General features: G+C 38.3%; 1 protein-coding gene across 11 annotated transcripts; it reads left to right on the top strand.

Moving 5' to 3' along the window:
- On the top strand, positions 1-27,851 carry phc2b (polyhomeotic homolog 2b). Of its 11 annotated transcripts, none has more exons than XM_083529433.1 (17): positions 28-160; positions 289-364; positions 10,163-10,454; positions 13,684-13,842; positions 13,966-14,043; positions 14,192-14,353; positions 15,512-15,652; positions 16,494-16,773; positions 18,699-18,725; positions 19,027-19,370; positions 19,740-19,914; positions 21,434-21,591; positions 24,823-24,964; positions 25,220-25,346; positions 25,449-25,569; positions 26,417-26,693; positions 26,800-27,851. In XM_083529433.1, the coding sequence occupies exons 3-17, from the start codon at positions 10,224-10,226 to the stop codon at positions 26,952-26,954; spliced, it is 2,577 nt and encodes an 858-aa protein (XP_083385559.1). In that variant the 5' UTR covers positions 28-160; positions 289-364; positions 10,163-10,223; the 3' UTR covers positions 26,955-27,851. The 11 variants fall into 11 exon arrangements, with proteins under 11 accessions (XP_083385565.1, XP_083385562.1, XP_083385559.1 ...); XM_083529435.1 differs by having other exon boundaries at positions 44-154; XM_083529434.1 differs by having other exon boundaries at positions 52-164.

The following is a 27,851-nucleotide window of genomic DNA, read 5'->3' as shown; positions in this document are numbered from 1 at the left end:
TAATGCCTGGATTCCCCTCACCAACCCCCTCCTGCTGCTGTCTCTGGTTTGTAGCGAGTGTACAGCAAGAGCACAGCCCAGAAATGGTGTAGGAGAGCAGGAAAGGAAGAAGAAATCAAACCCAGGGAGGGACAGACAAGGCCTAAGGGTTAAGGTAAAGGTAGGTCAGTCTTAGTTTATGGCTTTTTATTTCCATAAAACTGGCTCTAGGGTACTCATGGAGTGTGTGTGACCGTGTACATATCTATATGTGTGTGTATGTGTGTTTGTTTTCTCGACGAGTACCAGAATGCTTCCAGGCTCTTTTGAAACAAGCCGAGCTCACCAAATCTGACAGTTTGACGGATGGCATCGAAGCTGTGATGTAAGTGACCCACTCCGGGAAAGTCACGTTTGGTGGATAGTAGATGTTTCTCTGTTAGTTCCTAGAGCTCAGATCAGACCATGGTATATGCTCTTGCTTCTTCATGCATGAGGTTTCTAGATCATGCTTTGCACTTCTGTATATAGAGAAATAGAGAGCGAATGTGACAGTGAGAACATTTCCAGGTTGATCCATGAGGCTGATGCTAAGTTATTTAAAAGTTGGAATTATTTAAATCCTATGTCTGAGACAGCCACATGTCTTGCATCGGGGTTCCGTCATGCATATGGCCCAGGAAAAGTGCAGTATGCCAAGTTGACACCATTGCAAAATTTAAAGAAGGAACCTCTATTTTGTCACATAAACATTACAGCAAAGTTGAAATTCTTTTCTTCATTTGCCCCAGTTTGTTAGGAAGCAGGGGTCAAAATGCAGGGTCAGTAACTATATAGCACCCCTGGAGCAGACAGGGTGAAGGGCCTTGCTTAAGGGCTCAACAGTGGCAGCTTGAATGCCAAAACGTCCATTCCATCTTCAGGATAAACTAGGTGAGTTTGAAGCCAAATTACAGCTCAGCATGAAAAGAATTAGAAGTATGTCTAAAGCATGCCAATCCACCGAAAAACAACTGCATTTTATTAAAGCAGACATTTTGTACATAGATCAACAGGTTCTTTTTAAGTTATATGCAGGAACCTAGAAGACAATCATTGAGACCGAATCTTAGACTTCTTCTTTTTCTGTCATATTGATTTCTTATACAAAAATATTTCAGCTGATCTGCTGATTGCTCAGGCACTGCAGCACACCTTACATACAAAATTGTATTTTAAATCACTGATTAATGCTGAATGTAGTTAGGCTTTTTGCCATTTTTTTCCAGTGCAGTTCTGAAAGCACTGAAAGTGCTTTTATCTAATAATCTCACTGAGTTTGTGGCGTCATGGGCGAGAAGCTCAGTGAGCAAGACTGAAGGTTAATTGCAGAGGGACTCGGGCATTGTGCACTAACTGTAGACTACATGAAGGAATTAGGAGTTCAAATGTCTATCTTTTAACCTGGGGTCAAAGATTAAATCAATGTGAGAGCAAAAGAGGGAGAGAGAGAGAGAGAGAGAGAGAGAGAAAGAGAGAGAGAGAGAGGGGAGAGAGAGAGAGAGAGAGAGAGAGAGAGAGAGAGAGAGAGAGAGAGAGAGAGAGAGAGAGAGAGAGAGAGAGAGAGATCAGAACTGTAAAAGTAAGATCTCTGACAACAGGGAATCAAAAGAAAAGTGCAAATGTCACACATTCCCAGCAGTAGACCAATCAGTTGTGTCTACACCTGGTGTCCCCAGGCTGCTGTTGAGCGGGCAGGATCTTCCTGGTCCAGTGTTTACTTTTTCTTATTGCCCTACAGCAGTGTTCTGCTCTTCATGCATCCCAGCACATTGACATTAACAACGGAGGCTTCACATTTAAAGAACACTGAGAATACATTTTCCAATGTATTGCAGCCAGCACAAGTGCTTGTATCAGCCAGCATTTGTTAAATGTGTGCTGCTGTCCTGGAAAATGGATATTCGTAAAGGCTAGCAGCATTGCTGCTTTGTTGGCCATGAGATGTACGGTACTTAGAAGGAATTCAAATATCTAAGCTTTTTATGTGGACAGCAGAAACGTCAGGAGTACATTTTTAGTCTAATGTTGTTTGAAAATTATAATGTACGGCATAGATAATGGAGAATCTGATTTCGTCACAGGTTGGAAGAGAAGAATAATCAATCTGCACAAATCTGCAATATATATATTTTTAATGTTTAATACACATGCATGAAGATACTGTTCACTTTGGAATGTGCCATCATTATAAACCATGAATATGGCTAAAAAATGTCTACCCTAGTAGTCCTTCCATCAAGTTTTACGGCCCACAGGATCTTGTTAGTGCCTTTTATAATCAAGTCAGCATTAATAAAAATGAGGAGGCGTCTGGTAACCCATGTCAGGGTATACTTTATTCATGGCTTTCTCATCCAGACTCCATCAAGCTCCCATGCATTGATCTTAGGCTCCCATGAGATGCACAATGTCGCTTGAGAATACATTTCTCTGACTGTATAAGCTCCAATTCTTACTGAGTGAGGAAGCAGAGGGATAGCAATTAACAAATACTCAAGGGGCCCTGGGGCAAAGTGAGGCATGGGGGCTCTTTACATAGATCCAACTACATTTACTTTTGCCCAATAAAAAGTTGTGCAATGAAGGGTCTTTAGCTGTTATATATAATATAATAATAAGGATTATAGAACAGTTTTTTGGAATATTTAATATAAAACTTTTACTGGTCCATTATACTAGTTTATACCACAGCATTTTTTTATTTTTGAATAGAATTGGTCAAAAAGTGTTTATTACTGTTCTATAACAGCACATCTCTGACAATAGTTCTGGCTGTCATTCAAATGATTTATATAGCTGTACTTGTTCTAAGACAATCATTTGTATAGTTGTTAGCACAGTAAAAAAGAAGTCATGAGTCATGAGAAGAAGTCATGAGTCTCAGCGTTTGGTATCAGCCAATAAGGTTTCCTCCATAAGAGGGTCCTAATGACAGAGGAACCAGACTGCACATTCTGGTTTCTCAGTAACAAAACAAGCTGCATTTATTTTTCTCTCATATTATCTTCAAGAGGAAGCAAAAAAAAGACGGATAGGGGAAAGATTATTTACAGCTGCCATAAAGTAACAGGTAACAGGATGTGACTTTAAATTCACAACATTGAAATTATTATGAATGTTTAAAATAAATGATATGTCATTCATTAATAAAACATGTTAAATTAAAAGGCATGACATGTTATAAGAGGAATAATATACTTGTGCTGTCGGGAGGTTGAGCTTGATCATACCACTCTGCCATGGATTATTTTTCTGTAGCAGAATGCCCCATTATTATTTTCCTTATGTACAATAAATGATAAAAGAACAAAGCAATAAATCATTCTGATTTTGCTTTTATTCCAATAACAATCTTTTTATATCTGCCGAAAACCCTGGGCCGAGTTGAACTGCACACACAGTGTGTGAAATGTTGCAGTGACCTGACTAAAGAGCTCTGTACCAGCGTTCATTAGGATGAATTAGCACCACTTAAGACCAGATCATCAGCCTGCTCCATCACCAGTAACAAATATGACACAATCACCACAAACTCTAATAAGGAGATTTAGGGTATTTCTTGTACCTTCAGTATAATTTCAATAACTTACTAAGTGTACTTTGATAGCTAGTCTAAGGATGGCAAAACTGGCTATTTCTCCATGTCTCTGTGTTTTGTCTACCATACTGTTCTCCCTTCCCCCACACACTCGTGCACTGACTGGCTGAGTGGGTAACTAATGTGGATCAAACCCAGAGCAGACAGAGAGCACTCCCCCCTTCCCATCTCATCCTGCAGCCTCATCTCTCTGTCTCTATGCCTTCTCTCATCCTCTCTTCATCCCTCGTTCACTCTCTTTAGATTGCTTTTTTGTCTTTATATTTTTCTCATTCCTTTCCACTTCTGCTACTCTCTCTCTCTCTCTCTCTCTCTCTCTCTCTCTCTCTCTCTCTCTCTCTCTCTCTCTCTCTCTCTCTCTCTCTCTCTCTCTCTCTGTACACATTTAGATAAATTGTTCCCCTGATTTCTTTCACCTTCCATACCTGGTTTATAATTTTCCTTTACCCTCTACTGCTCACATTCATTTGATTTTAGTTGATCACATTATTAATTACTTATTTCAGTTCTCCCTTTTTTTTTTCACCTCTTCCTTTCTTCTGTTCCTCTAGGTTAATTTCTATCTTCGTTGTCGATTCTCTCCATATACTTATTCTCTCTCAATCTCTCTCTCTCTCTTTCTCTCTCTCTCTCTCTCTTCTCTCTCTCTCTCTCTCTCTCTCTCTCTCTCTCTCTCTCTCTCTCTCTCTCTCTCTCTCTCTCTCTCTCTCTGTGTGTGTGCATCATCCTTTCCACACTCTATGGTTCAAATTTATCTCCCTCCTCCAGCAGCTAATCTATATGCTAATTAGCAGACTGCAATCAATGACGTATAAGTCTGCATGACTGCAATCAATACGATATTTTACTCACACATGATGAAAAATTCACAGTGACACTGGCAGATACAGTTTGGAAAGAATAACTGCTACAATTTACAATTCCTGATAATAAGATCATCTTTTCTTAAGCCAGGAGTACCTAGTGTATTTATTTTTTAAGCCACCTTTTTACACAACCATTAGAACATTGAGGGTTGATGTGCAGCACAGGTTGAACCCTTTTTTTCAATACCATTTAATTAAATTCATTTTGATTTGTATAATGCTTTTAACAATGGACATTGTCTCAAAGCAGCTTTACACACTTAATGTGGTAATAAGGATTAAATAAGATTGTTATTTATAAGTGTAAGTTTGTAAGCTGGTGGCAGATGTGGCAAGGAAAAACTCCCTGAGATGGCATAAAAAAGAAACCTTGAGAAGAACCAGAGTCAAGGGGGAACCCGTCCTTATCTGGGTGAAAACGATGTTGAGGTGATAACCCTTGACCCCTCAAAAAATCACATTGACCTGTCAGTTCAAAACAGTTCGCTGCACTCGTGCCAGGCCTTCCTTCATGGACTAACATGTCTATAATTGCACCACAGGTTCTGTAAACCTGATTCAGCTAAGCAGTGCTGATTAGCAAGAGGAGATCTCATTAAGCAGAAAATTTATTTAATCGCAACCTTGTGGATTTTCTTGTCTCTCTAGAAATAGTTTAATCTTCAATTTTTTTTATTTAGCCACAGCCCCTTGAACATTCCCTACTGAATTAATGATTTAAACATTGGGGACATCCAGAGTGAAACCTGAACACCAGACATTAAAATTTATCCAAGGACCACATTTACCGTGAGCTCTCAGCTGGAATTTGCTCTGTCCAGAGATTTTGGCAGCACCATAGTCCGCAGCATCAGTTCTGTTAAGGGGGTTGGTGATACTTATGGAAAAGGATAAAAAAATCATTATCCTCATCTTCATTAGAGGAGATCCAATCGGCCAATCAAAATGCAGCTCTGTGTCCGGAATTCCAAAAGGCACCCCCCGTTGGCTGTCGCTAGGAAACCACATAATCAGGGTGGAAAGAGGCAGAGGGCTTGCATGCATGCAAGCATGTGAGAAGGAGAACGCGAGTTGGCTGGGACGGCGGATGCTCGTTTCGAGGAGGCAGGACTGGAATACTCACACATGCACGCACACACACACGCGCGTCAGACAAAGAAGCGACAGGCTCCCGGGGGATGGGGCTCACCACAGGCGCGCGTGCTGGCCCACAGAGGAGGTAGGAACCGAGCTTTGTCTCCGAGACGTGATTCTTCTCTCATCACCTGGACGTCTCATTATGGTCTTTTTTTGCTGCTGATTTATGGCATTATTCATCTCTCCTCACACCATCACATCCTTCAAACTTTCCACATACTCCTCTTATTTCCCAGTCATCCAGTTAAATTTGAGCAGTAGTAGCTAAAGTAGATTGCACATCTGAGTTAATCTGTATCTTCAAATTGGCTGAAATCAAGACGTCTGCATCATGTTCTTAAATCACCCCAGTACATTCACTGTTAGGAGGATGAAAGCACAGATTGTAGACTTGGCTTGATGCAGGATCGGCGTGCTCGAGCTGGAGTTGCATGCGCTGAGATGCGAGCATTTGGGTGGGCTGTCTGATTTTTCACCTGGAGGAAGAAGATCTTAACTCATCATGACAGCTCCCTTCACACCAGCAGATCTGCAGAAACACAGTACATAAACCCATCAGTTTTGCACTATTTTGTGTGAAGATATTTATTGATTTGGCTGCTCTGATTTTCATTGTGAATGACAGAATATGTTTTGATGTCTAATAGCACTTCAGCATGTGTGATTTTATTTATTTATCTCCTTGCCTCTCGGTTAGATTTGTCTTCTCTGAAGGTACTGAAATTTTGAAAGGAAATGTAAAATGACTTCACAGAACTATACTGGCAGCAATAATGCCAAATTTCCTTTTGTCTTGTGATAATACTGATGAGAAATTAATTCCTTTCAATTACAAGCAAAATCTCATTACTAAACTGGCTATCTTTGGTGTTTCAGTGTTTGAATGAAATCGAGAAATCTTCCGTATAAACAGATTTCCACTCTCAATATCACAATAACTCTATTCAGCTCGTCCCTCGAGTTTTATTTCCCTTGTGTATGTTCAACCACATGCAATAATGAGACCCTGTTTTTATATTTAGAATATCTAATTAGCATGACTATAATTCATTAACTCCTCATGGTGGAGAAAATTGTCTGCAGGGACATATGCACATGGAAACTATTTCTCTTGTGACATTCAAATTAAACAGTTGAGATAGATGGATCATTCGTTTGAGCTGAAAAAGAGGGAATGATTGACAGATTGAGAGTGTGGAGGAAAGGGGTTTGGATGATGTCTCGGTGCTGGGGAGGGAAATATGATAAGCAGTGTGCAGGCTTAGCCTTTAAGAGAGAGAGTGTGTGTGTGTGTGTGGTGTGTGTGTGTGTGTGTGTGTGTGTGTGTGTGTGTGTGTGTGAGTGTGTGTGTGTGTGTGTGTGAGAGAGAGAGAGAGAGAGAGAGAGAGAGAGAGAGAGAGAGAGAGAGAGAGAGAGAGAGAGGTGAGCAAATGAGGCAAAGATAACTGAAGTCATTCAGAGTTCTCTAAACAACCCCATATCTCTTCCTTCCCCCGTTTCCTTATTCTGACCTCTGGGCTTCACTAAGAGGTAGGGGCATGCACAGTTCTATTAATAGAAGACTGAAGTTAACACTCTGTGTGCGTGTGCGTGTGTGTGTTTGTGTGTGTGCGTGTGTGCGTGTGCAGAGAGACTTTGGGGAAGATAGATGGTGCTTCAGTCCAAGTGGCCACTTCCCATCCATTATCCCTGATTAGCTATGATTATATAGCTATTGTTGGTGTGGTAAGAGTGACTTTGAAATCTCTTCCCATCAAGACAGCCATCTCTGTCTGATTGTGTGATAGCTCTGTTCATCATGCTTCAAGCACAGCACATACAGCTAACTGCTTAAGAGGATAATGACCAAGGACCAAGAAAAGGGCAATTTTCGCCAAAAACGACTTGCAAGTCCACAATATTCTGTTGTCAGACTTGAACAGCTGTAAGGCTTGCACCTTGACCCTGATGAGCAAGCCAAATGCCCTGAATTAAACGCAGAGTTTTCAGGTTTGTTGTTGTAACATGAGACATCTGAGGGGGAAATGCTTATTGAAACACAGTTCTCAAAAATGAGCTCTGTCTGGAAATAATTAGAATTATTATTAATTTATTATTGTTACATTTTTGATGTCATTATAAAAATAACATCTAAGCCTGGAATGTAGAATAGGTTTCAAACATAAACCTTGCCCTTTTTTAGTCTGAGCTTAGTAGCCTAGTTAGTGTTTCTTTTTGAAACATGTACAGTACTGTGAAAGGCCAAAAGTCAGAGATTAGATCATTGGTTTAAATATTATGGCATTCAGTTCTTGTTACATTTGTAGTCAGAAACAATAATGATGGCAAATTTTATTCGAGTTCATTAAATCTGTTTTTATTTAAATAGACAGTACTTATTTTTTACATTTTGTGTTGATTTTCTGCTAAATAAATATTCCTTTCATTATAGCTTGCCAAAAAAAAAAAAAAAGAAAGAAACATTATTACTGAATGGCTGTTTGACTTAAAACTAAAGGGTGGTCTCTGATCTTTTCACAATTCTGTAAGCGCTCATAATATAATAGCTTTTTAACTTATTTTTACTTGTTCAGGTTAATGTTTGTATTTATTTTACACAATAGTATAGTAGATATCATTGCTGCTTCATCACTTCACAAGGGTTCTTGGTTCAATCCTGAGCTCAGTTTACTCTCTGTATGGACTTTTGCATGTTTTGTGGGTTTGCTTCACCTTCTCCAGTTTCCTAGTACCTTATAAAATATGCCAGTAGGTCACTTGGCTACACCACTAACTGTGAATCAGTGCATAAAATGTGTGCCTGATGGACTGCAGTTTCATCCAGATTGTGTTTCTGTCTCATGCTCATTATTCTACGTCAGTTTTAGGTCCTTTGTGCCTCTAACCATGATAAAGCAGTAACAACAGATTCATTTGTTTTAAATTTGTATCACTGTTAAGCACATTTTATACCTAATATATAACTACGTACCAAATACATGGTACGTAGTTGTTATGTAATGTGTAGTCATTCGTTTATTTTTTTAATATATACACATGTGCTAGGTAGCTAGCATGTTGTAGGTAAATATGTTTTATTTACTAGTATTTCTTTTACTAAACAATACTACTGTGAAATACTATACAATAAATTGTACAAGATAGCACTTTGTATATTCAACTAAGCAATTGAAAGCAATATAGTACAAAAAAAAAGTTTGCATTATTTGCAAGTAAAAGTTAAGAACAAGTAAAAACAACCCTAAATATTAGTACCAAGCTAATTTAGAAGGTCTTTACAATATTCATGAAAAATAGTAAAGTACGTTCTTTACTCCTTTCTACTCTTAATTTTAGAAAGCACTTTACACTTTAATACTAGTTATTATTTCCTTCTGATTTGTGGATTTTGTCTGTAGGGTCTCTGTAACAGTGGACTTGTAAATACAGTAAATTTTGTGCATGATAAATAATTAATAACCATTCCTGTATTTATGGTTTTCAGATCATAACCAGACATGGACAAATTAAATCTGTCCAAATTTAGACAAGTTTAATAGGTACATGAACTAGTTAATTGTACTGCAAATTGAATGTGACTGTAAAATAAAAATGTATTTTGTACATGTTAATTAACCAGTAAATATTGCATTATAATTTAGGGGTAATTATTTCCTTATGGCACAAGTACGATTATGGAAACTGGATCATTTTAATATAAGTTCTATTTGGTGTGTACCAGAACATTGTCTTTACTGGATAATTTCTACCTTCTACCTGCTACAGAATACAATATTAAATACAAGCCAGTTACAATACACATATATGTAACATACTGTATATTACCCACACATTTACTTATTATTAATAGCTCACTAGCTATTTATTACATGCTTTTGTATTAATTACTAGTTACCTACCATTACATAAAATCCTACAGAACTTTTACATTTAATTGTTTTTAAATAATTGTAATATGTTGCATTGCAATATAACAAATATAATCAGTTTTCCCCCTGATTTAGAGAAAGAAAATTCTTTATAATCAAAGAGTAAAGGCATTTTGTTGTTCTATCAGCACTCTAGTTTTTTTTTCCAGCATGGGATCCTGCTTCTGCAAAACACATCTGCAACTACAGAGAAAATTTCGGAAAGCGTGTTTTAGTAGCGGTTCTCAGAACCACTAGTATTTGTTAAAACCAGTTTCTGGGAAAGATCATAAGGAGTTCAATATAACCAAAATGTGTCAACAGTGGTGATTAATTAACACGATTTCCTGCAAACCTAAACATACAGGGCACTTTTGCAAACACAAAACTCTGGTCAGTAGGTTGAACAATGAAAATCGAAAACCACTACAACTTCTATCAGTTCTTTTTTCCCACCAAATCTTTATTAGGCGAATTTAAAAACTTAAAGTGGAAATATGATAATATAAGTAAAAGGCTGTGTTAATGGGCATGTTGATGCAATACTAAATAATAAGATGCTGAATAAGTGACATAGTGACTTGTTTGCTAGCTTAAAATGCATTTGCTCATTGTGACTCTGTTTTATTTAGCTTGCAAAGACTGTGCCAGCGGAGCAGTCGTGGGTCAAAGCTGAGACGTCAGCGTGGCACGATGGAGGGAGAGCAGGGTCCTGCTGCTTCCAGTGTCAGCATGGCAAGCACCTCCAGCTCCTCCACTAACTCTACAACCTCTACAACCAGCACCAGCAGCCAGAACATCACCAACACGTCCACTGTCCCCAGCAGCAGCAGTGCCAACTCAAGCTGCAGCACTAGCAGCAGCAGACAAACTGTTTCCCAGATATCAGTATACAGCGGGATACCAGACCGACAAACTGTACAGGTAAAACACACACACACATTTACACACAGCCACACATAATTTACTTCTACACAACTCGCGGCCATTCATGTGACGTAAACAGGCTTGCCATAATATTATGCTGCTCATTTGACTAATAAATTGTAAAACGTCCAAACACACTGAGAAATATAACACAGAAACTCTGGCACTCGTTCAAACACTTACACACCTAATCACATTTGCAGCCTCAGCTTCACAAGTTCTCATTCACACCTTTTTGAGTGTTGAAGTCATGTCAAGAGGCCTGTGAGCTCCTCACATTAACTTGACTATACTGCTATCTACTGGACAACTATGAGAACTGAATGTTGCATTCAAAATACCTAGATGCACAGTATGTTGTGTGAGAAGCTTAGATGGGCCACTCTATTAAGCCTATCACAGGCATTAACTTTATCTGCTTAACATGCCTTCTTGTTAATCCTGGATCATCCTCGACCTTTGACCTCACAGACAAGCCATTCCTATTAGTTTAAGTTTTCATAGAATTTGCTGCTATTATCTGCCTTGGAGTTGCTACCATATGGGCATTGTTTAATATTGTTTCATATTCATGTTTATAAGTTGCAGTAATATTTGATTTAACTAGTCAGTGCTTCAGTACAGTACATTATATACTCAGCTGCACGCAGCATGTGCATTAGCTATTCACAAAAGCCTGTGTGGTGTTCAGGTTACGCTCCACCATGCTCCTACCAAGTGCAGGGGTCAGAGGTTTCTTTTGCTGTTGCTTAGCAACTGTACGGGACAGCCAGGGGGGGAGGAGCCAGGCAGAGGCCTGAGTAAAAAACTGAAATGAGCTGTTGCTGCCTGATTGTGTTTTACTGAGTGTATTGTTACACAGTACTTTACACTGTGCATTTGTGTTACTGTAGATCAGTCAGGTTTTGAAGTACTTGATTTGTGTTTTTCTTCCACTTCAAGCTGTCAAGTTAAGTAGCCTTTTATTGTCATTAAAACTATATACAATAAAGTGCACAGTGAAATGAAACAATGTTTCCCTCATGATCAAGGTGCTACATGAGACTATATAAATTAACAAAAGTATCACAAAACACAGAACTATACAAAACTACACAGGACATAACATAAAGTGCATGTGTGTGACATTTAGTGCGAAAAAGCACAAGACAGTGAGACAGTAGAGAGAGTGGCACTGCAGCACCAACACGTACAGAAGATGTGCAAATGAATTGTCCATATAATAATATATAATTGTCCATCTTAAAATAGTTTGTGTGCAAATTTGTGAAAAATAGCTAGTTTGTGCAAACAGATAATGAGTTTGTTAATTTCTCTCTGAGTGTATGTGTGTGTGTGTGTGTGTGTGTGTGTGTGTGTGTGTGTGTGTGTGTGTGTGTGTGTGTGTGTGTGTGTGTCAGCCTAGTCCCTTTGTATTAAGTAGTCAAATGGCTTGTGTATATAGACTGTTAGAAAGTCTGGACTTAAGGGGCCGAATGCCTCGGTACCTTTTTCCAGATGGCAGGAGAGAGAAGAGTATCTGTGAGGGGTGTGTGTGAGACCAGCCACAATGCTGGTGGCTTTGCAGATGCATCATGTTATGAAAATGTCCATGTTAGAGGGTAAAAAGGAACCCGAGTGATCTTCTCAGCCATCCTCACTATCCACTATATGAACCCAAACCACACAGTGATGCAGCTGCTCAGGATGAGCTCAATGGTCCAACTGTAAAACTTTGTGAGGATGTGTGGTGGGAGCTGGGTCTTCAGCTATAATATTCTCCTATTATACACCTGGTATTGAGGGACCAGTTAAGGTTCTCTGCCAGGTGAACCTAAATACCTAATACTTTTAAAAGAAAAGATCTCATACTATCAGTCTCCTACGTTTTAAACAGGACATCACTACACCTCTGTATTCATATCAGTGACTTCATAACAGCGACTTAACAGCAAGAATGATCCATCTGTCAGTGTAATCAGCTGCTATTCACACTTTGCATTAGTCAAGTTTATTTTGTAAAAGCTGGCATTTAGCAGTCAGGTGTGGTGGATGAAGTATAAAAAGAAAAAGAAAGTATGAAAGCAATATTTAAACAAATTATGAAATTCAATGTTAAATTCTCATGCACATCTAACATTTTTAAGGAAAGAGTTTTCTATTATTGCAGGTACACAATGAGAGAATGCTTACTCCATACAAACTTACATGATGACAGTATGGTTACTGTTGTGGTCTCGTGACAGGTTCTCATTTATCTACATTTTTGTTTTCACTTCTATGTTGTGAGGCATGTTTTTCTGCAAATAGAATATTTTTTTTTTCTAGGAAGCAGTGGAGTGAACAGTAAAATTAATTAAAAACGTACTTGAAAACAGTAACGTAGAGAAAATACTTGTAAATTATTCATAAGAATATTACAGTTTCACACTGCCATTTGAGGGGTTCGCAATAACGTTGTTGTTAGTTGGCTTTAGCAAATGTTTTTACACATTCGTTGGTTTCTATATTCAAAAAGTGATCATTGTGATTTTGCAATCTCTTGTGGGTTTAAATAATTTACATTTAAATAAATTCACTGTTTTGAATTTACCAGCGCATTTATGTAGATATTCTTCTAATAAATCTTTCAGGTACTTTTCCAACTTTTGGCTCCATCTGGATCATGAAGTATATTAAAAAGCACTGAAATTTTATTAGCTTCGTTTTACAACTATTTAGTATTTTTTGTCTCAGAATGTCTTTTCTACATGATTGTACTCTATTGTTTTTGTACACATATTTATGTAACACTTTAGAGATCACATGCATCTGGTTCTGGAGAACCATCATCTTACTTTTGTTATTTATTTGTTTATTTATTATTTTTTTACTTAGTTTTTCGGTACAGTAGAATGCACTAGAAATCTAGAAAATATTACAATTATATAAAGTAACCATCTTGATTATGGTGGTTATTTTCTGGAAGCTTTTACATTTTAAGTTCCTTTTTTCGCCAAAAGAGGGAGACAAAGACAAAGAGAATTCTGATTCAAACGCTTGCAACAAAATAAAGCGATAATTTTACAAGGGCATTTCAGGCTCAATTCAGCACATTCACTCACTCATTACAGGTCTGTACTTTGGTTTATCTTGTGTTCTCCATGCAATTTGCACTAACTAGTACTGTGTGTGTGTGTGTGTGTGTGTGTGTGTGTGTGTGTGTGTGTGTGTGTGTGTGTGTGTGTGTGTGTGTGTGTGTGTTTAGGTGATTCAGCAGGCTCTGCACAGGCAGCCGAGCACAGCTGCACAGTACCTGCAACAGATGTATGCGGCACAGCAGCAGCATCTTATGCTTCAGACAGCAGCCCTGCAGCAGCAGCACCTCAGCACAGCTCAGCTCCAGAGTTTGGCAGCCGTGCAGCAGGTGGGCTAGGATGCTGCAAAACACTGTTCACAAAGACTACACAGAATGATGATCATCCCCCCATCACATTATTTCCTTTCCCCTCTCCTTGCATTTCTCAGTTTGTTTTTTTCTCTCTTTTAGGCCAGTATAGCTGCTGGTAGGCAGAGCTCTACTCAAAATGGCACCTCATCCACCCAGAGTGGATCCTCACAAACTACAGTGAGTCTGCACAGAATCTATACACATTACTTGTCTGCATAAATCTGATATCAAAAGCAGAAGTGTTCTCTAAATGACCACAGATATAATGTATGATTGAATATGAAACACTGTGTTTGACATACTGACACTCTTTTCTCCCATTCAGATTAATTTAACGACGTCTCCTGCCACTGCTCAGTTAATAAGCCGTGCCCAGAGTGTAAACTCCTCCACTTCTGCCATCTCTCAGCAGGCAGTGCTGCTAGGCAACGCCTCAAGTCCCACCCTTACAGCCACCCAGGCGCAGATGTACCTACGTGCACAGATGGTGAGATGGCACACTCAGTACATGCAGTACAAATGTTAACAAATAATGACATGTTCTCATTATCTCTTTTAATGTCTGTTAACATCTACCTTTTATATATTAACATTCCACATCGGGAACTTAATGACAAAATGTTTGTTTCATATTTCATGAATTAAAATGATGGAAAAACATAGCTATAAAGTTTATTAGAACCGTTCAGTGGTTCATGTAATCATGATATTATACACTATATTGTAAATACTAAAGTATTGGTTCACCTGACCTTTCATGCTATATGTGCTCCTTTTCCAAACTGTTACCACAAAACTTGAGGGACTCATTTGTATAGGACTTCTTTAGATACGCTATAATACACTTTGCATTCACTTTAACTTGGAAACCCAAACCTGTTCCAGCATGGCAATGCCCCTGTGTACAAAGTGTGGTCTTTAAACATCTGGTTTACATGCTTTGGAGAGGAAGCTCCTGAGTGGCCTGCTATAGAGCTCTGATCTCATCCCTACTAAACACCTTTGGGATGAATTGGAACGCTGACTGCACCCCAGACCTCCACACCTACATCAATACCTGCCTTTCATAACACCCTTATGGCTGATGAACACAAATATCTATAAGCACACTCTAAAATGGTGGAACAGTTTCCCAGTAGAGTGGAGGGAATTGTAAGAGCAAAAATCACATACCAAACTTATGACCAGGTGACCCAATACTTTTGGCAATATAGTGTATATCATTATTATTCAGGTTTGCTAACAGAGTGACAATCACTGGTGCCACATTAGTATGTATATATATATATATATATATATATATATATATATATATATATATATATATATATATATATATATATATATATGTAAAAAATTATATACTGTATCTCCCCCGAGTTACAGTTAATTGAATGTTATAAAAAAAATGAACGAAGGAAGCTACAGAATCTATTGTGTACTGTAATAAACAATTGTATATTTTAATTTGAATATTTCTTTGTGAAGTATATACTATATATGAAGTATATATTCTTATATTGCCTAATGCTTTACATTGGTTAAGTTTGTGTGTGTGTGTGTGTGTGTGTGTGTGTGTGTGTGTGTGTGTGTGTGTGTGTGTGTGTGTTTGTGTGTGTGTGTGTGGTGGTGTTGGTGTTTGCAGGCTCAGCAAAGTAACCTGGTGCATGTAGCTAGGAGTCTTGGCCGAGCTGTTCCTCTCTCCTCCCAGCTTATCCTCGCTCCCACAGCTACCGTGACGGCTCTTCAATCTGACAGCAGCAACACTCAGTCTGCACCTGCACAGGTACACACACACACACACACACACACACACACACACACACACACACACACACACATACACACACTCAGTAATTTCCGGAAACAAAATGCTCATTTTAGTACTTTTAGTGTCATATATGCAAAACAAACAGGGCATGTTGTTATAGGAAAATACTGATCAACACAGTGGTATGATGAGGCTGAGGTACTGTTACCAACCTTGAGTTTCCTATACCAACACTTTCTGAAGTTTTGTATTAAACCACAGCAACTTGGCAATTCTGTTTAATTAATAAAAAAACACTATTTTATTAGGTTTTAAAATGCATCAGAGTGAAATGGTATAGATTCTGTAACAATAATGTATTATATGTGAGTAGGTACATAAATATATAACCTTGCAGCCAGAACAGCAGTAAGAACTGTTAATGGAAATGACTCAACAGATGCTCATGATACAGATTTTAGAATTGAACAGTGCTGCAGTATGATATCTTACCATTTTTAACATTTTAAGTCTACATTTTGGAAAAATTTGATGGCAGTAGGTTTGCAATCAGTGTAAGCTAGTTGTAGTGGTTCAGTGGTTACAGATAACAAGGTCATGTGGTCAATTTTTACCACCATCAGACTGCCATGATTAGGTCCTGGATCCTCAGCTCATAGGCTTTCTGTATCAGATGTAAGTTTTTATAAGCAACAGTCAAACGAGCAAATGTGTTGGTTTGTTTATTTTATACTATGTAAGATATTACAGTACATTACTGTAAATGTGTTTTAGTTTTTTGCTTTACATTGTACAGTACTTTTCTTCTGTACAACCTACTGCTCATTTCAGACAAGTCATTCATTAAATGTCCCAGGTCCAGAATCTCGCCATTCGGAGTCATCAGGGGGCGACATCCTCTCAGTCCACTGGTCTGCAGGCCCTGAGCCTTAAGCAGACTCCAGTCTCCATCCAGCCCACTCCACTTATCAAGACCACTAGCCAGAGTGCTTCCAACTCAGGGACCATCACAGGAAAGGGTGGGCTCTCTGTGGTGACCACAGATGGAGGGAAGAAACCAGAGAACACAGAGATTGAGGCAAAGGCAGTGAATATGAGCCGCAGTGTGACATCCTCTCAGCCCCTTATCACACCAAGTAAGAAACATATGATTGAGAAAAACTACAAGACATTTACTGGCTAAAACAAAGCATCGAAATACGAAAGAAGGTCTAGCTCTAGCCAATTCGAACTTAACATAACCTATTCCCAGTTCAGTTGCAGGACTTAGTTTCTGAGTATAAATGCGTCCCCCTTTTTACCTTATATGCCACTCAAACCTCTATGAAACCCTGACAAACACCACAAATATCACGGTCACTTGGCAGTTTTTTCTGATTCTGAAATACTAGCTGAATGCCTGTGTGAAAACTGTCAAAGATTCTGACTCTTTGTTGTGCTGCCTTTTGTGTCAGTGACAAGACTTGCAGCTTCTATTTAATGGTATGCGGTCCCATCTCTGGTCTTAAAACACATGCACAAATATTTTGTGACCTTAACTTTAAATAAGTCCTGTCTGCATTTAGAATGAATGATGCTTACATTGTGCAGTTTAGTCACTGTGTTAGCAAAACACTATTTGGAGTTTTCCTGGGGTTGGTCTATTAATTATGCAAAAATGAGTGAAACAGGTTTAATTATTTACCAAGATTTTTATGTAAATGATGATGTCGTTGCTGTAGGTTACAGGTAAAATCGGTATTGTGCCTGTGATTTTTTTTTTATGATAATGATAATGTTAATTGATGAATGATAATGTCTTGAGACTGGATTTCAGTACAAGACCTGACTCAAATCCTATATCCCTTTGTCATCAATGATCATCAGGTTTTTTGTGAAACAGTATTATTGCTTCATTAATTGCTTTTTAATGACTTTTCACTTACTTTTCTATTTGCTCACTTTAGTAATGTCAGCCATATAATTTATTGCGAATTGATTGCAGTCTATGTACAAGTGATTTAGCAGACACACCCTGAATGTTGGGTACAGGTGTAGTTACTATGGCAGAAATGTCTACAGAGAAAACCTATATCAAGGGAATGTCTGTTTATCTGCTATATTATCTAATATATTTTTTTTATTATTTGAAGAAAAAGATAGCACTGTTTTTCATTTGATTTGAGTGCAATTTTTGGACATTAGCATAAAATTGCAATGAAATAAATGTATGCATGGTATTGGTTAAAAACATTAAAAAGAAAAAAAGAAAACTGTGGTCGGGAAGTCTGGGGTTTTCCAAGGCCGGTTCTGCAATCTGGAGGGATTAACTCATCAGTCCTATGCCTGCACAAAAAGGGGAGAGAAAGAGTGTGAGGAGAAAAGCAAAAAAGAGTACAGGAGAGAGAGAGAGAGAGAGAGAGAGAGAGAGAGAGAGAGAGAGACAGAGAGAGAGAGAAAGAGAGAGAGAGAGAGAGAGAGAGAGAGAGAGAGAGATAGTATGTTTATCTGGATTGAGTCATATGAATCCTCTATCCCACGCCATCCAGAGGAGAGAGAACTACATTCCTTAACTACATTTTTATGCTGTTTATTATTAAGGGAGGTTAGAATGTAACCCATAGTTCTGCTACTTGTATCCAGCATTCAGTGGTAAATGTAGGGTGTCTCTGCTCCCAACAGACACACACAGAAACAGACTGTCAACACTGCAATGTATCATAATGATTCCTTGCTGAAAGAGCTTAAAGTTGAGCTGAATTCACCATATAATTAAACACAATTTCCAGCAAGCTGTGCATTGCATAACTATTAAAAGCCCCAAATGTTTTGATTTGCATTGCATTTTTCTTGGATACAGTACAATCCAAAGAAAAAGCAAATGCTTTCAGTAAAACATAACTTAATAGCACATTACAGTATATACAGACACTCATTTTGTCATTACTTCATAAGTCATACAAAAATAGATGATTGAATTCATCTAGACTTTCGGATGTGAACAAATCATAAATTTTTACCTTATCCACTGAACAGGTAAATCCGCTAATGTATTTCTCTATTCCCATGTTTGGTTGTCCAGAAACTTTGACTCATCTAATAAAGTATGGTGAGTTATGGTGGTTAGTAAGTACATTAATTCGGACACAAATACATATATATATATAAACTTGTATTTTGTTTTTTGGAGGTTGGTAGTGAGTAAAGTTTTGTTTATTTTTGATTGTTGAAGAAAAAGAATTACACAAATGAATTAAGGATGAATGCATGAATAAATTGAGCTTAGCAGAGACAATTTTATTTGCCATTTCCTTTCAGTATTTCTAAGCTTTATTCGTCACATATGCATTTGTGTCTGATACACAAGTGCAATGAATTGAGATACATTTACATGTGTATGATCTGTCTAGCATATGCCCAGATTCAACCCCAAGCCCTGATCAAGCAACAACCACAACAGTTTGTCATTCAACCCCAAGCTCCACCCACTCCACGAATGCAGACTCAATTACTACAGACAGCCTCAATCCAGCCTCACTCACAGACTGCCTCGCTTGGCCTCCAGAGCTCCTCAGCTGGAGGACCTGTCCCCGTCCTGCCTAAACCACCGGCCCTCATCCAGGGATCAGCTCTGAGCCAACAAGCCACCATCTTCCATTCCACAGTGAGCCAGCATGCAGGCCTAAGCCAGTCTAAATCTCAGCCTGTCCAACTTACAGCCATCAACTTGCAAATCCAGCCTACACATAGTCAGGTATGTTACTGCACCACTCTCACTGGTGATCATACAGACCACTACTGACTACTGCTTTGTGCGGAATGGCACCCTAACCACTAATCCTCACATAATTCATTTAATTCATTTTTCTTTATCTTTAATCTGAACACAGTTTGTGATCATCCAATTTTCCAATTTATGAAATAAATGTTCCACAAATCACTCACATAAACTGTTCTCCATCTACAGAGGTGCCTACAAATGCTTTCAGACATAACCTTAAAAGCTGACTCCCAAACAAATATATTGAATGGCACATGATTTTTTAGCTTTAAACCAACAACATAAAAGGCTCTCCTGTTCTGTGACTTTAACCCATACATTTTCAAATCTTATTTTGCCCAGGCCTCCAGACTTGCTCAGGACAGTAAGGATAAGCCCACATCTCTGGTTATAAGAGAGATTTGCCAGCCTTGCCCGCCTCTTGGTGCCCAGTTACAATCGTCTGCCCTGTCAACGGAGACCAATCCTCCAGAGCCACCTAAAGCTGACACTGGGACTGACACAGGTCAAACTCAAGGTATGATGGTCTAAAACATCTACCCTGTACATCAATCATTTGTAATGCTGCCCATGAAGTATAAAGGCCATAACTGAGAATTAGAATCAGATGCAGTAGATTGGGGAAACGGAAAAAAGTGTAGGGTTTTTAATGGATCAGGATTCTTGTGTTCTCCTGATGCCAATATTACCTTTACACAGCGACTCAGTGTCTCAGTGACTCAGTGTCTTAGTGACTTTTTAAGACTAAGTGTATTAGTAAGGTGTTTGACCTCAGGTAGCTTCCAGAACAGGTTAAATGTTCTTTAATATATTGTAGTCTCTAAAACTGGTTTAAAACATTTAAAAGGTTTTGATGACTGCAAATGCAACAGTATATATTTAACATAATGTAATCAAAACATTCAGTTATGTGTACTATGCGCTGGCCTATTCCACAAATGTTTTTCCATCATAAAGCAGTTTTATACACGCTTCAAAAAAAATCTATATCCAGATATGAAAATCAAGCAGCCTCTTATTACCCATATGCAGCTTGTAAAGACAGAATAAAACATAAAAAGGTCACATTCTCATAAGCAGCATTTCACATGTATTGTACTTAATGTGGCTTATAGATTTAGTTCAAAGCAAGCAATCAGCATGCAAGCAAAGCAAACCATGTGATTATTTACTCAGAAAACGGAGTGATGATTCAAAGGATGTTGCAGCCACAGCTGCTGAAAAAATATATCCTTCATTTCGATTCCTCCCACACAAAAAACTGACTTCTTACTCTGTGTGTATGTGTGTGTGTGTGTGTGTGTGTGTGTGTGTGTGTGTGTGTGTGTGTGTGTGTGTGTGTGTGTAAGAGAGACAACTCCTTTGGGTGATTTGAAGGGGCGGTGAGCTAGAGCAGGAGGGTTCCCATGAAACACAAGGCAGGGTGTAGTACTGTTCAGTGAGCCTGCGAGCAGCGTAGAGAAACTGAACGATTAGCAGCACTGGAAGATTTATATGTGCAGTTTTTCTTCATAGACTCATGAGATGAGAGCACTTACATTCTTTTACACAGAACTGGAGAGTGCTGCTAAATCTAAGCAGGCTTTAGTCTTCCTTGGTGAGCAATTTGCCTCATTACATGCTGTTACATTCCAGTTTAGTTAGTTAGTGTTTGGATGTTTACTTCTAGAACAGTGTAAAAAAACTGTCCTTTTATTGTTTGTACCAGTCTTAATTTAGAAATTAGTTTCAGGTGAAATTTAACTTAACATGTACCTGCTTACATGACACAGGCTTTAAAATTGTGTAGTTTGTAAATATTTGGTAGTTTTATTGTCATATCATATAACTAAAAGATAAATAAATCATCCATGGTATTATTAGGTCATCCTGGCCATTCTGAAATTTTGTGATGCAGCTTTCTGCAAAGTCTCTGAAATGAGAAGTAAAGGTTATTGAATGTGCAGAGTAATTCTGATTATTGATTTACTATTTAGTTTCTGCTTCTGATGCAAAAAAAAATCTATGGAGATAAAAACACTGGTGTTTTTATGCAGGTGCGGTGGAGACCCCGTGCACAGCAGCCATGACCCCCAGAGGAGAAACTGAACCAGCTAACGGTGAAAACAAACCGCCTCAGGCCATTGTGAAGCCCCACGTGCTCACACATGTGATTGAAGGCTTTGTCATCCAAGAAGGAGCTGAACCATTTCCAGTGAGTACAATGAACTGTCACATTGGGATTTTTAAAAATCTGGCTAATCAGAACAAACAAATATAGACAAAGCTGAAACTAATTTGAGAAACGTTTCTCTGTAAAACTTACAGCACAGATTAACTTGTGACATCATCAATTGAGGCAAGATTATATCAGAACTGTTCAGTCAGAGGACAACAGAACCGCTGTTGTTGGACACCCCTGCAAGTCAAACAAATGTCTAAATGCCAGTTTTTGGCTCCACACTGAATAAATTCATCTGGCCCACACACCACACTGGAATGGATACACTCATCTAAATCTGGCAGCCAGAACAACCTTGATGAGACCATATGTCTGGCATGATATAGAGGGCCTTAAACTGTGTTCACATTACCAAAGGCATACTGTATACAATTATTTCCACACTGAAATGTCATTTGCGTCCAGTAAAAAACTAATCTCAAAAACATGCTACAAGGCTGAACAAGTCTGATGTATTAATTCCTCCTAGTCACGCTGAAGTGTAAACTAAGTAAGAGAGCGGTCTACTAAGACATTAATTCAATACTTTAGTCACTGCACAAGTGGTGTAACTTTTTAGAGGTCACATCACTACTTACCCAACTCAGGAACTTTTTATGCAGAAAGTTTTAATGCAGAAACCAGCACCTCTAAAAAAAAAAAAGGATGAGTTCATTAGAGTTCATTTATATGCTGCTTCCATTGCTGTGTGTTTTATTCACTTTCACAACAACTGAATATTCTGTCAAATATAAACCCAGCATTCCTGTATGCAAAACAACTAATGGACAGTGAATCACTGTATGCTCTGAGTCTAATACACAGGTTCCTTTTTAACATAGCTAGATTTGCTTGTGCTACAGGACTCTGCTAGTCTAGTGCTTTTCATTTCAGATCACATTATACATAAGGATGACAAAATAATTTAATAAATAATAATAAATAATTGGTTAAATGTACAAATAAGAAATGTATAGCCATCACAACAGATGTTTTGGCATCCAGGTCATCATCAATAACTTCTCACCATTGCCAGGACTCTGTACATCTTTTAATCCGCTAAAAAAAAAGTACCGTATTTTTCGGACTATAAGCCGCTACTTTTTCCCCACGTTTTGAACCCCGCGGCTTAAACAACGAAGCGGCTTATTTATGAAATTTTTCTGTGTTTTTCCTGGTTTCACAAACTTTAAGCCAAAAAACTGAGCGACATAACATTAGACCAATGAAATTTCCGAACGGAAACGAAAAAACGCACCTCACCTGTGTTCTGAGCTGCACGGCATCGGGAGAAAAAAAGTTTTTTTACGCACGATGATGCCAAAAGATAAACTCCCGAGAGAAATTGTTGTGAAAGGAAGGAGGAAGACAGTGAACAATCGGCTACTGTTTAGATACAAGCCGTTGTAACGTGTTGAGTCTGGGTTAAGGGAGCGCTCGCTAACTCCAGTTGCAACAGAAATCATATAAGCACAGACAGGTTTCCAAAACTCGTGCTTTTTTATTTTTCTTGGCAACAGCATTAAGGGTTAATCAAAGAAACTTAGAAATAAGCATCAGAAAATAATAAGGACATATTCCTTGGTCTTGCACACACGCAGTGATACTGGAAAAATGCAGTGGCAGGCTAATCCCAAAATACCGCTATGCTCCTAAAGGAAGTGCAACATATTTCACCCGTTCCACCGTGTGTAACGTGTCTTTCGTTAAAGCCTGTGTAAAGTACATTAGTGTAGACACCTGTGGCTTATAGACAGGTGCGGCTTATTTATGTTCAAAATAAAAATATTTGTAAAATTCAGTGGGTGCGGCTTATATATGGACCAGAAATTACGGTATTTTAATAGTTTAAACGATTGTTTGTTTGTTTAGTAATTTAAATAGTTTAGGGTTTAATGACCAGTAACCATGCTTATATAGGTAAGGTTTACCTCCAAAAGTATGTTTTTTTTAATGATTATGTAAAATCTCAAATGGGGGACATTATTTTGGGCATTTTTATAATATAGGCAACGGGCTTGCCAGATATGCATTGCTTACACTACTAATAAAAATAGCAACTCAACAATATTCCCATTCTAACACTATGTCAAATTTCTAAATGTCTTAATAATAATTTAAATATAACACTTAAAATTCAAACACAAATTATGTGAAGTAGTATTAAAGTATATCTATGAATTTAGGTTTACTGGTTTAATCAGCAAATTAATAGATGAAGTTAAAAGAAATAGTTGTTTCTGTGTAGATTGGAAACCACAGCATGTGAAAGGAGTAGGCTAAATCATCATTTTATCATTCATTAAAAATGATAATTAGAAGAGGAGCAAAGTCAGTTGGATTGTTTATCTGCATGACTGTTTGCAGTACAGTGTATTTTTCCCTGCACGGTCCACGGTACCAAATTTACTGCTTCGTAGAATTTAGAAAGGACGTAAGTGGTGACATGCTGCCCTCATGTGGTCTATTATTGTAACTGATCACTGACAGAGATTTGCACTAAATCTGGGAGTGTGGCTGGGGTTGTTCAGTCACAAGAGAATTAGTGAGGTCAGGCAATGATCTTGAACAATGAGACCTAGGGCTTTGTCTGCATTCCAGTTCACTCCAAAGGAGTTCAGTGCATTTCTGCAACATGTTTAGGTCTCTTAGCTCATTGAAGGTGAATCTTTAGAGCATAAAAAGTCATTCTTTACAATTAAATGCAACTGTTTGGGGAAAATACATATATGGGTGAGATGATCAGATAAGCAGATTAGTGTACTTGATCTTCTCGAGTTTGGGTGAGCCTGTACTCATTGTAGCTTCAAATGCCATATTTTGGCTGACAGGAATTAAAAACACAGTTTGTTTTTTTGATGTTCTGCTGTAGTTTTCTACCCCCAGGTTCAGCATGAGGTGCCTTGAGCAATGCCAAGGTATTTTTTCCTGTAGTAGAACAATTCAATAAATGTATTTTGTGTATTTGCACACTCTTCAGTGTATGGAAGTTCTATGGATTGTTACACATAACAAGCCCAGTTTATTAGCAGTTTCTGATATCGGAGAGCAGGTAGTCTGCTACCAATACTGTCTGTCAAAGTCACTTAAATAAATTTTTCTCTTTTCTGAGGTTTGTTGTGACCATTTTTCTAATAATAATGTTAATTGTATGTTTTGCTGCCACATGGTGGGCTGATTGGATAATTGCATAAATGTACAAGTGTACTAATGTTCCTACTGAAGTGTGTGCAGGTGGAGAGGCCTTCAGTTCAGACAGACAGCCCTAAGAAAGCAGAGAAGTCACTGCCGTCAGAGTCACAGAAAACCCCACTGAACAATGCCCCCACCACCACAGACTCGGAGCCTGAGGAATCCTCACAACAAGGTGCAAAGTAAACCCTTAAACAGGAAATCTAGTTTTCAGATAATCTAATATAATTTAAAATGAAGTAGAATAAAGACAAATTTTTGTTTGCTGATTTCAATAGACTCAACATTTCTGAGATTCAATTCTGCAGTTATTCCATACACTTTAGTGTGTGTTAATCACCTTCAAAGCACTTCTTTAAAAAAATAAAATAAAATAAAACAGCTGGAGTTTAAGGTTGCAATTTGTATGTGTGCTTTGCACTGTATTTAGATCCAGCAGTAAGAGATGAGGAGGAGCCAGAAGAGCCCAAGCTGACGTGTGAGCTGTGCGGCTGGGTCGACTTTGCCTACAAGTTTAAAGGCTCTAAGCGCTTCTGCTCCGTGGTGTGTGCAAAAAGGTACAGCAATTGAGTGTTTGTTTTAACTTAACACAGCTATACAAGAGACACAATAGATTTACATGCTCATTTAGTTATCGTACTTTTTGTTGCTTTTACCAGGTACAATGTCGGGTGCACAAAACGCATCGGACTCTTCCATCCTGACCGTTCCAAAACGGCCAATCGGTGGAGAAGAAGGTCACACAATCAAGGATGCAGAAGTACAGAGGCAAAGAAACAGGTTAACATCTTCCTGAAACAACACACAAATCGAAATGTAGTTTAGTGTAATGAATTGACTACTGCATATATATTTTAATGTAAATAAAATATATTAAATCTAAAAGATTTTTAAACGTTATTTGTTAATTTTTCTCATTGTTTATTAGGAGAATGATACTATGGGCTAAAGACCATGAGATTTGCAGTCTGTAATTTTGGGATGTATTTTAATACAGCATGTGTTACTGTGTGCAATGAGCATCCTGATCTCAGATTGTCCGAATCAGCAGTTATTTGACGACTCACATGGTCTGTCAAACAGGATTATTTTGAAATAACACAGGCGAATCTTAAACTTGAACATTATCAGCTCACCAAGTTACCATTTATTAGAAGGTACAGATACATTAATATTGTGATAGTTAATATGTTTGTAACTTGCTATTTAGTCCATACTATGTACAAGATGTGCATAAGGAACCTCCCATTCCAGATTTAATCCCCAATTGGTCTTATAATGACTTCCAGGCTTCTGGGATGACTTTTTAGTAGATTTTGGCTGTGGGGATTTGTTTATACAGTCACAAGAGCATTAGTAAGTTCAGGTACTTAAGTTGGACAAGGAGGCCTGGGAGTAATCAGCCACCCAAAGACTGAGACAAAGTCTTTACAGAATTCTACTTCCACTTTTATGGCAAGAGTTTTGGAGAAGATCCACGTTTGGGTGGGATGATCAGGTGTCCAGAAACATTTGGTTACATCATTATTAATCATTATTATAGTTTTATAGTTTAAGATCAAAACTATCTTTGGTGTTTTCATTTGTAATTCACACTTCTGTCACACTTTTGTGTGTGTTTTTGCAGAGGCTATCTGTGTGCCAGCAGTCTCAGGGTGAGTCTGTGTCCTCCCCGCTCCCTTCTCAACCCAGTCAAGGAGAGTCTAGTCCCTGTTCAGACATCTCCAGTTATGAGGACCCAGCATCTCCTTTATCTGCTGCCAGCTCTAGCCCTGTAGGGATCCCACGAGGGCCCTCCACTTCCGATCCGGAAGATGTTCCTACACTTAGCGAGCACTTCTTGCCATGTGACCCTACCAAGTGGAATGTGCAGGAGGTGTTTGAGTTCATCCGCTCTCTGCCAGGTCAGTGGTTTACAAATGGACGTGTGGAGATCATTGTGAGAGGGTAATTAGACATAGATTTAAAGTAAATACTTGCTATAATTTGTGATTTACTTTTACTTGGCAGGTTGTCAGGAGATTGCGGATGAATTCCGTTCTCAAGAGATTGATGGACAGGCCATGCTGCTACTGAAGGAGGACCACTTAATGAGCGCCATGAACATCAAACTAGGTCCAGCGCTCAAGATCTTCGCCCGCATTAATATGCTCAAAGACTCCTAGCCTCAGAAGGCAGAGTGAGAGAGTGTGTATATGTGCAAAAAGATTAATGTGTTTCTTGGTGGTCATTTAAAGGTGACCTCACAAAAACAAATGCACTATAATGTTTAAAAGAAACTGTACCTCCTGAAGATCAATACATGGAAGAAAAAAAAGACAAAGTATCTATGAAGGATGGCACAAATACTAATGTTTGCCCACAAAGTACACAGTACCTTCGAGAATGCTGAAGAGCAGTACATCTGTACATGATATTTAAAGACACTCTTGATACAGGGCTCATGGATGGCACAAGGTCTAACTCTCCACCTCTAACATACATATATCCGTATGTGAACAGAGCACACCAACTGTACATTATTGTTGATTTCAGAAGTTATTTTATCTTTTTGTACATGCCTGATCCTTTTATATAATTATGTTCAAGTAAATTATTAATATGTGTGTATGTGTGTGAAAGAGTGTCTAAGTTAAGTCACAGAAATCTGGTGCTCACCATTATAGGAATAACCCGATCACTGATTAGTCACTACATGTGTTGTATAGACCTTTAAACCAGATGTATGAAAATCAGTATAACAACTTTTACAATGGAAAAGGCACTGTGGATATTCCTTTCCAGACATGCCTCGTTATTGGGTTATACCTTTTTTTGGGAATCCTTTTTCATCAGATCAGCTCAAGCACTTCCTTAGCGAGACCTCTTTTTTGAGACTTTGGAACGATTAAATGCTCTTTGACATGTTGCAGGATTTCGGTGTGTGTTGCTAGACAGAATTGTAATGATGTCTTGTGTCTTTGTTGGGCATGCTTTGTGAAATGCCTGTATTTATCAAATGGATTTATATCGGTTATGTAATTTTCATTTTTAAATGAAAAACAAAGTTGTTTTGCATAACA

This window comes from Silurus aristotelis, assembly GCF_946808225.1.
Source record: "Silurus aristotelis genome assembly, chromosome: 2".
Classification (NCBI taxonomy): Eukaryota; Metazoa; Chordata; class Actinopteri; order Siluriformes; family Siluridae; genus Silurus; species Silurus aristotelis.
Note: the sequence above shows the minus strand (reverse complement) of the source record. Positions and strands in the feature narration are given on the sequence as shown.

What these genes read in the sequence shown, in the direction of transcription:
- phc2b (XM_083529429.1), top strand. Translation starts at nt 5,664, where the DNA reads ATGGGGCTCACCACAGGCGCGCGTGCTGGCCCACAGAGGAG. An exon ending in GTACAGAGGCAAAGAAACAG is followed by an intron (nt 25,570 to 26,416) that starts GTTAACATCTTC and finishes GTGTTTTTGCAG; the next exon opens with AGGCTATCTGTGTGCCAGCA. An exon ending in GTTCATCCGCTCTCTGCCAG is followed by an intron (nt 26,694 to 26,799) that starts GTCAGTGGTTTA and finishes TTTACTTGGCAG; the next exon opens with GTTGTCAGGAGATTGCGGAT.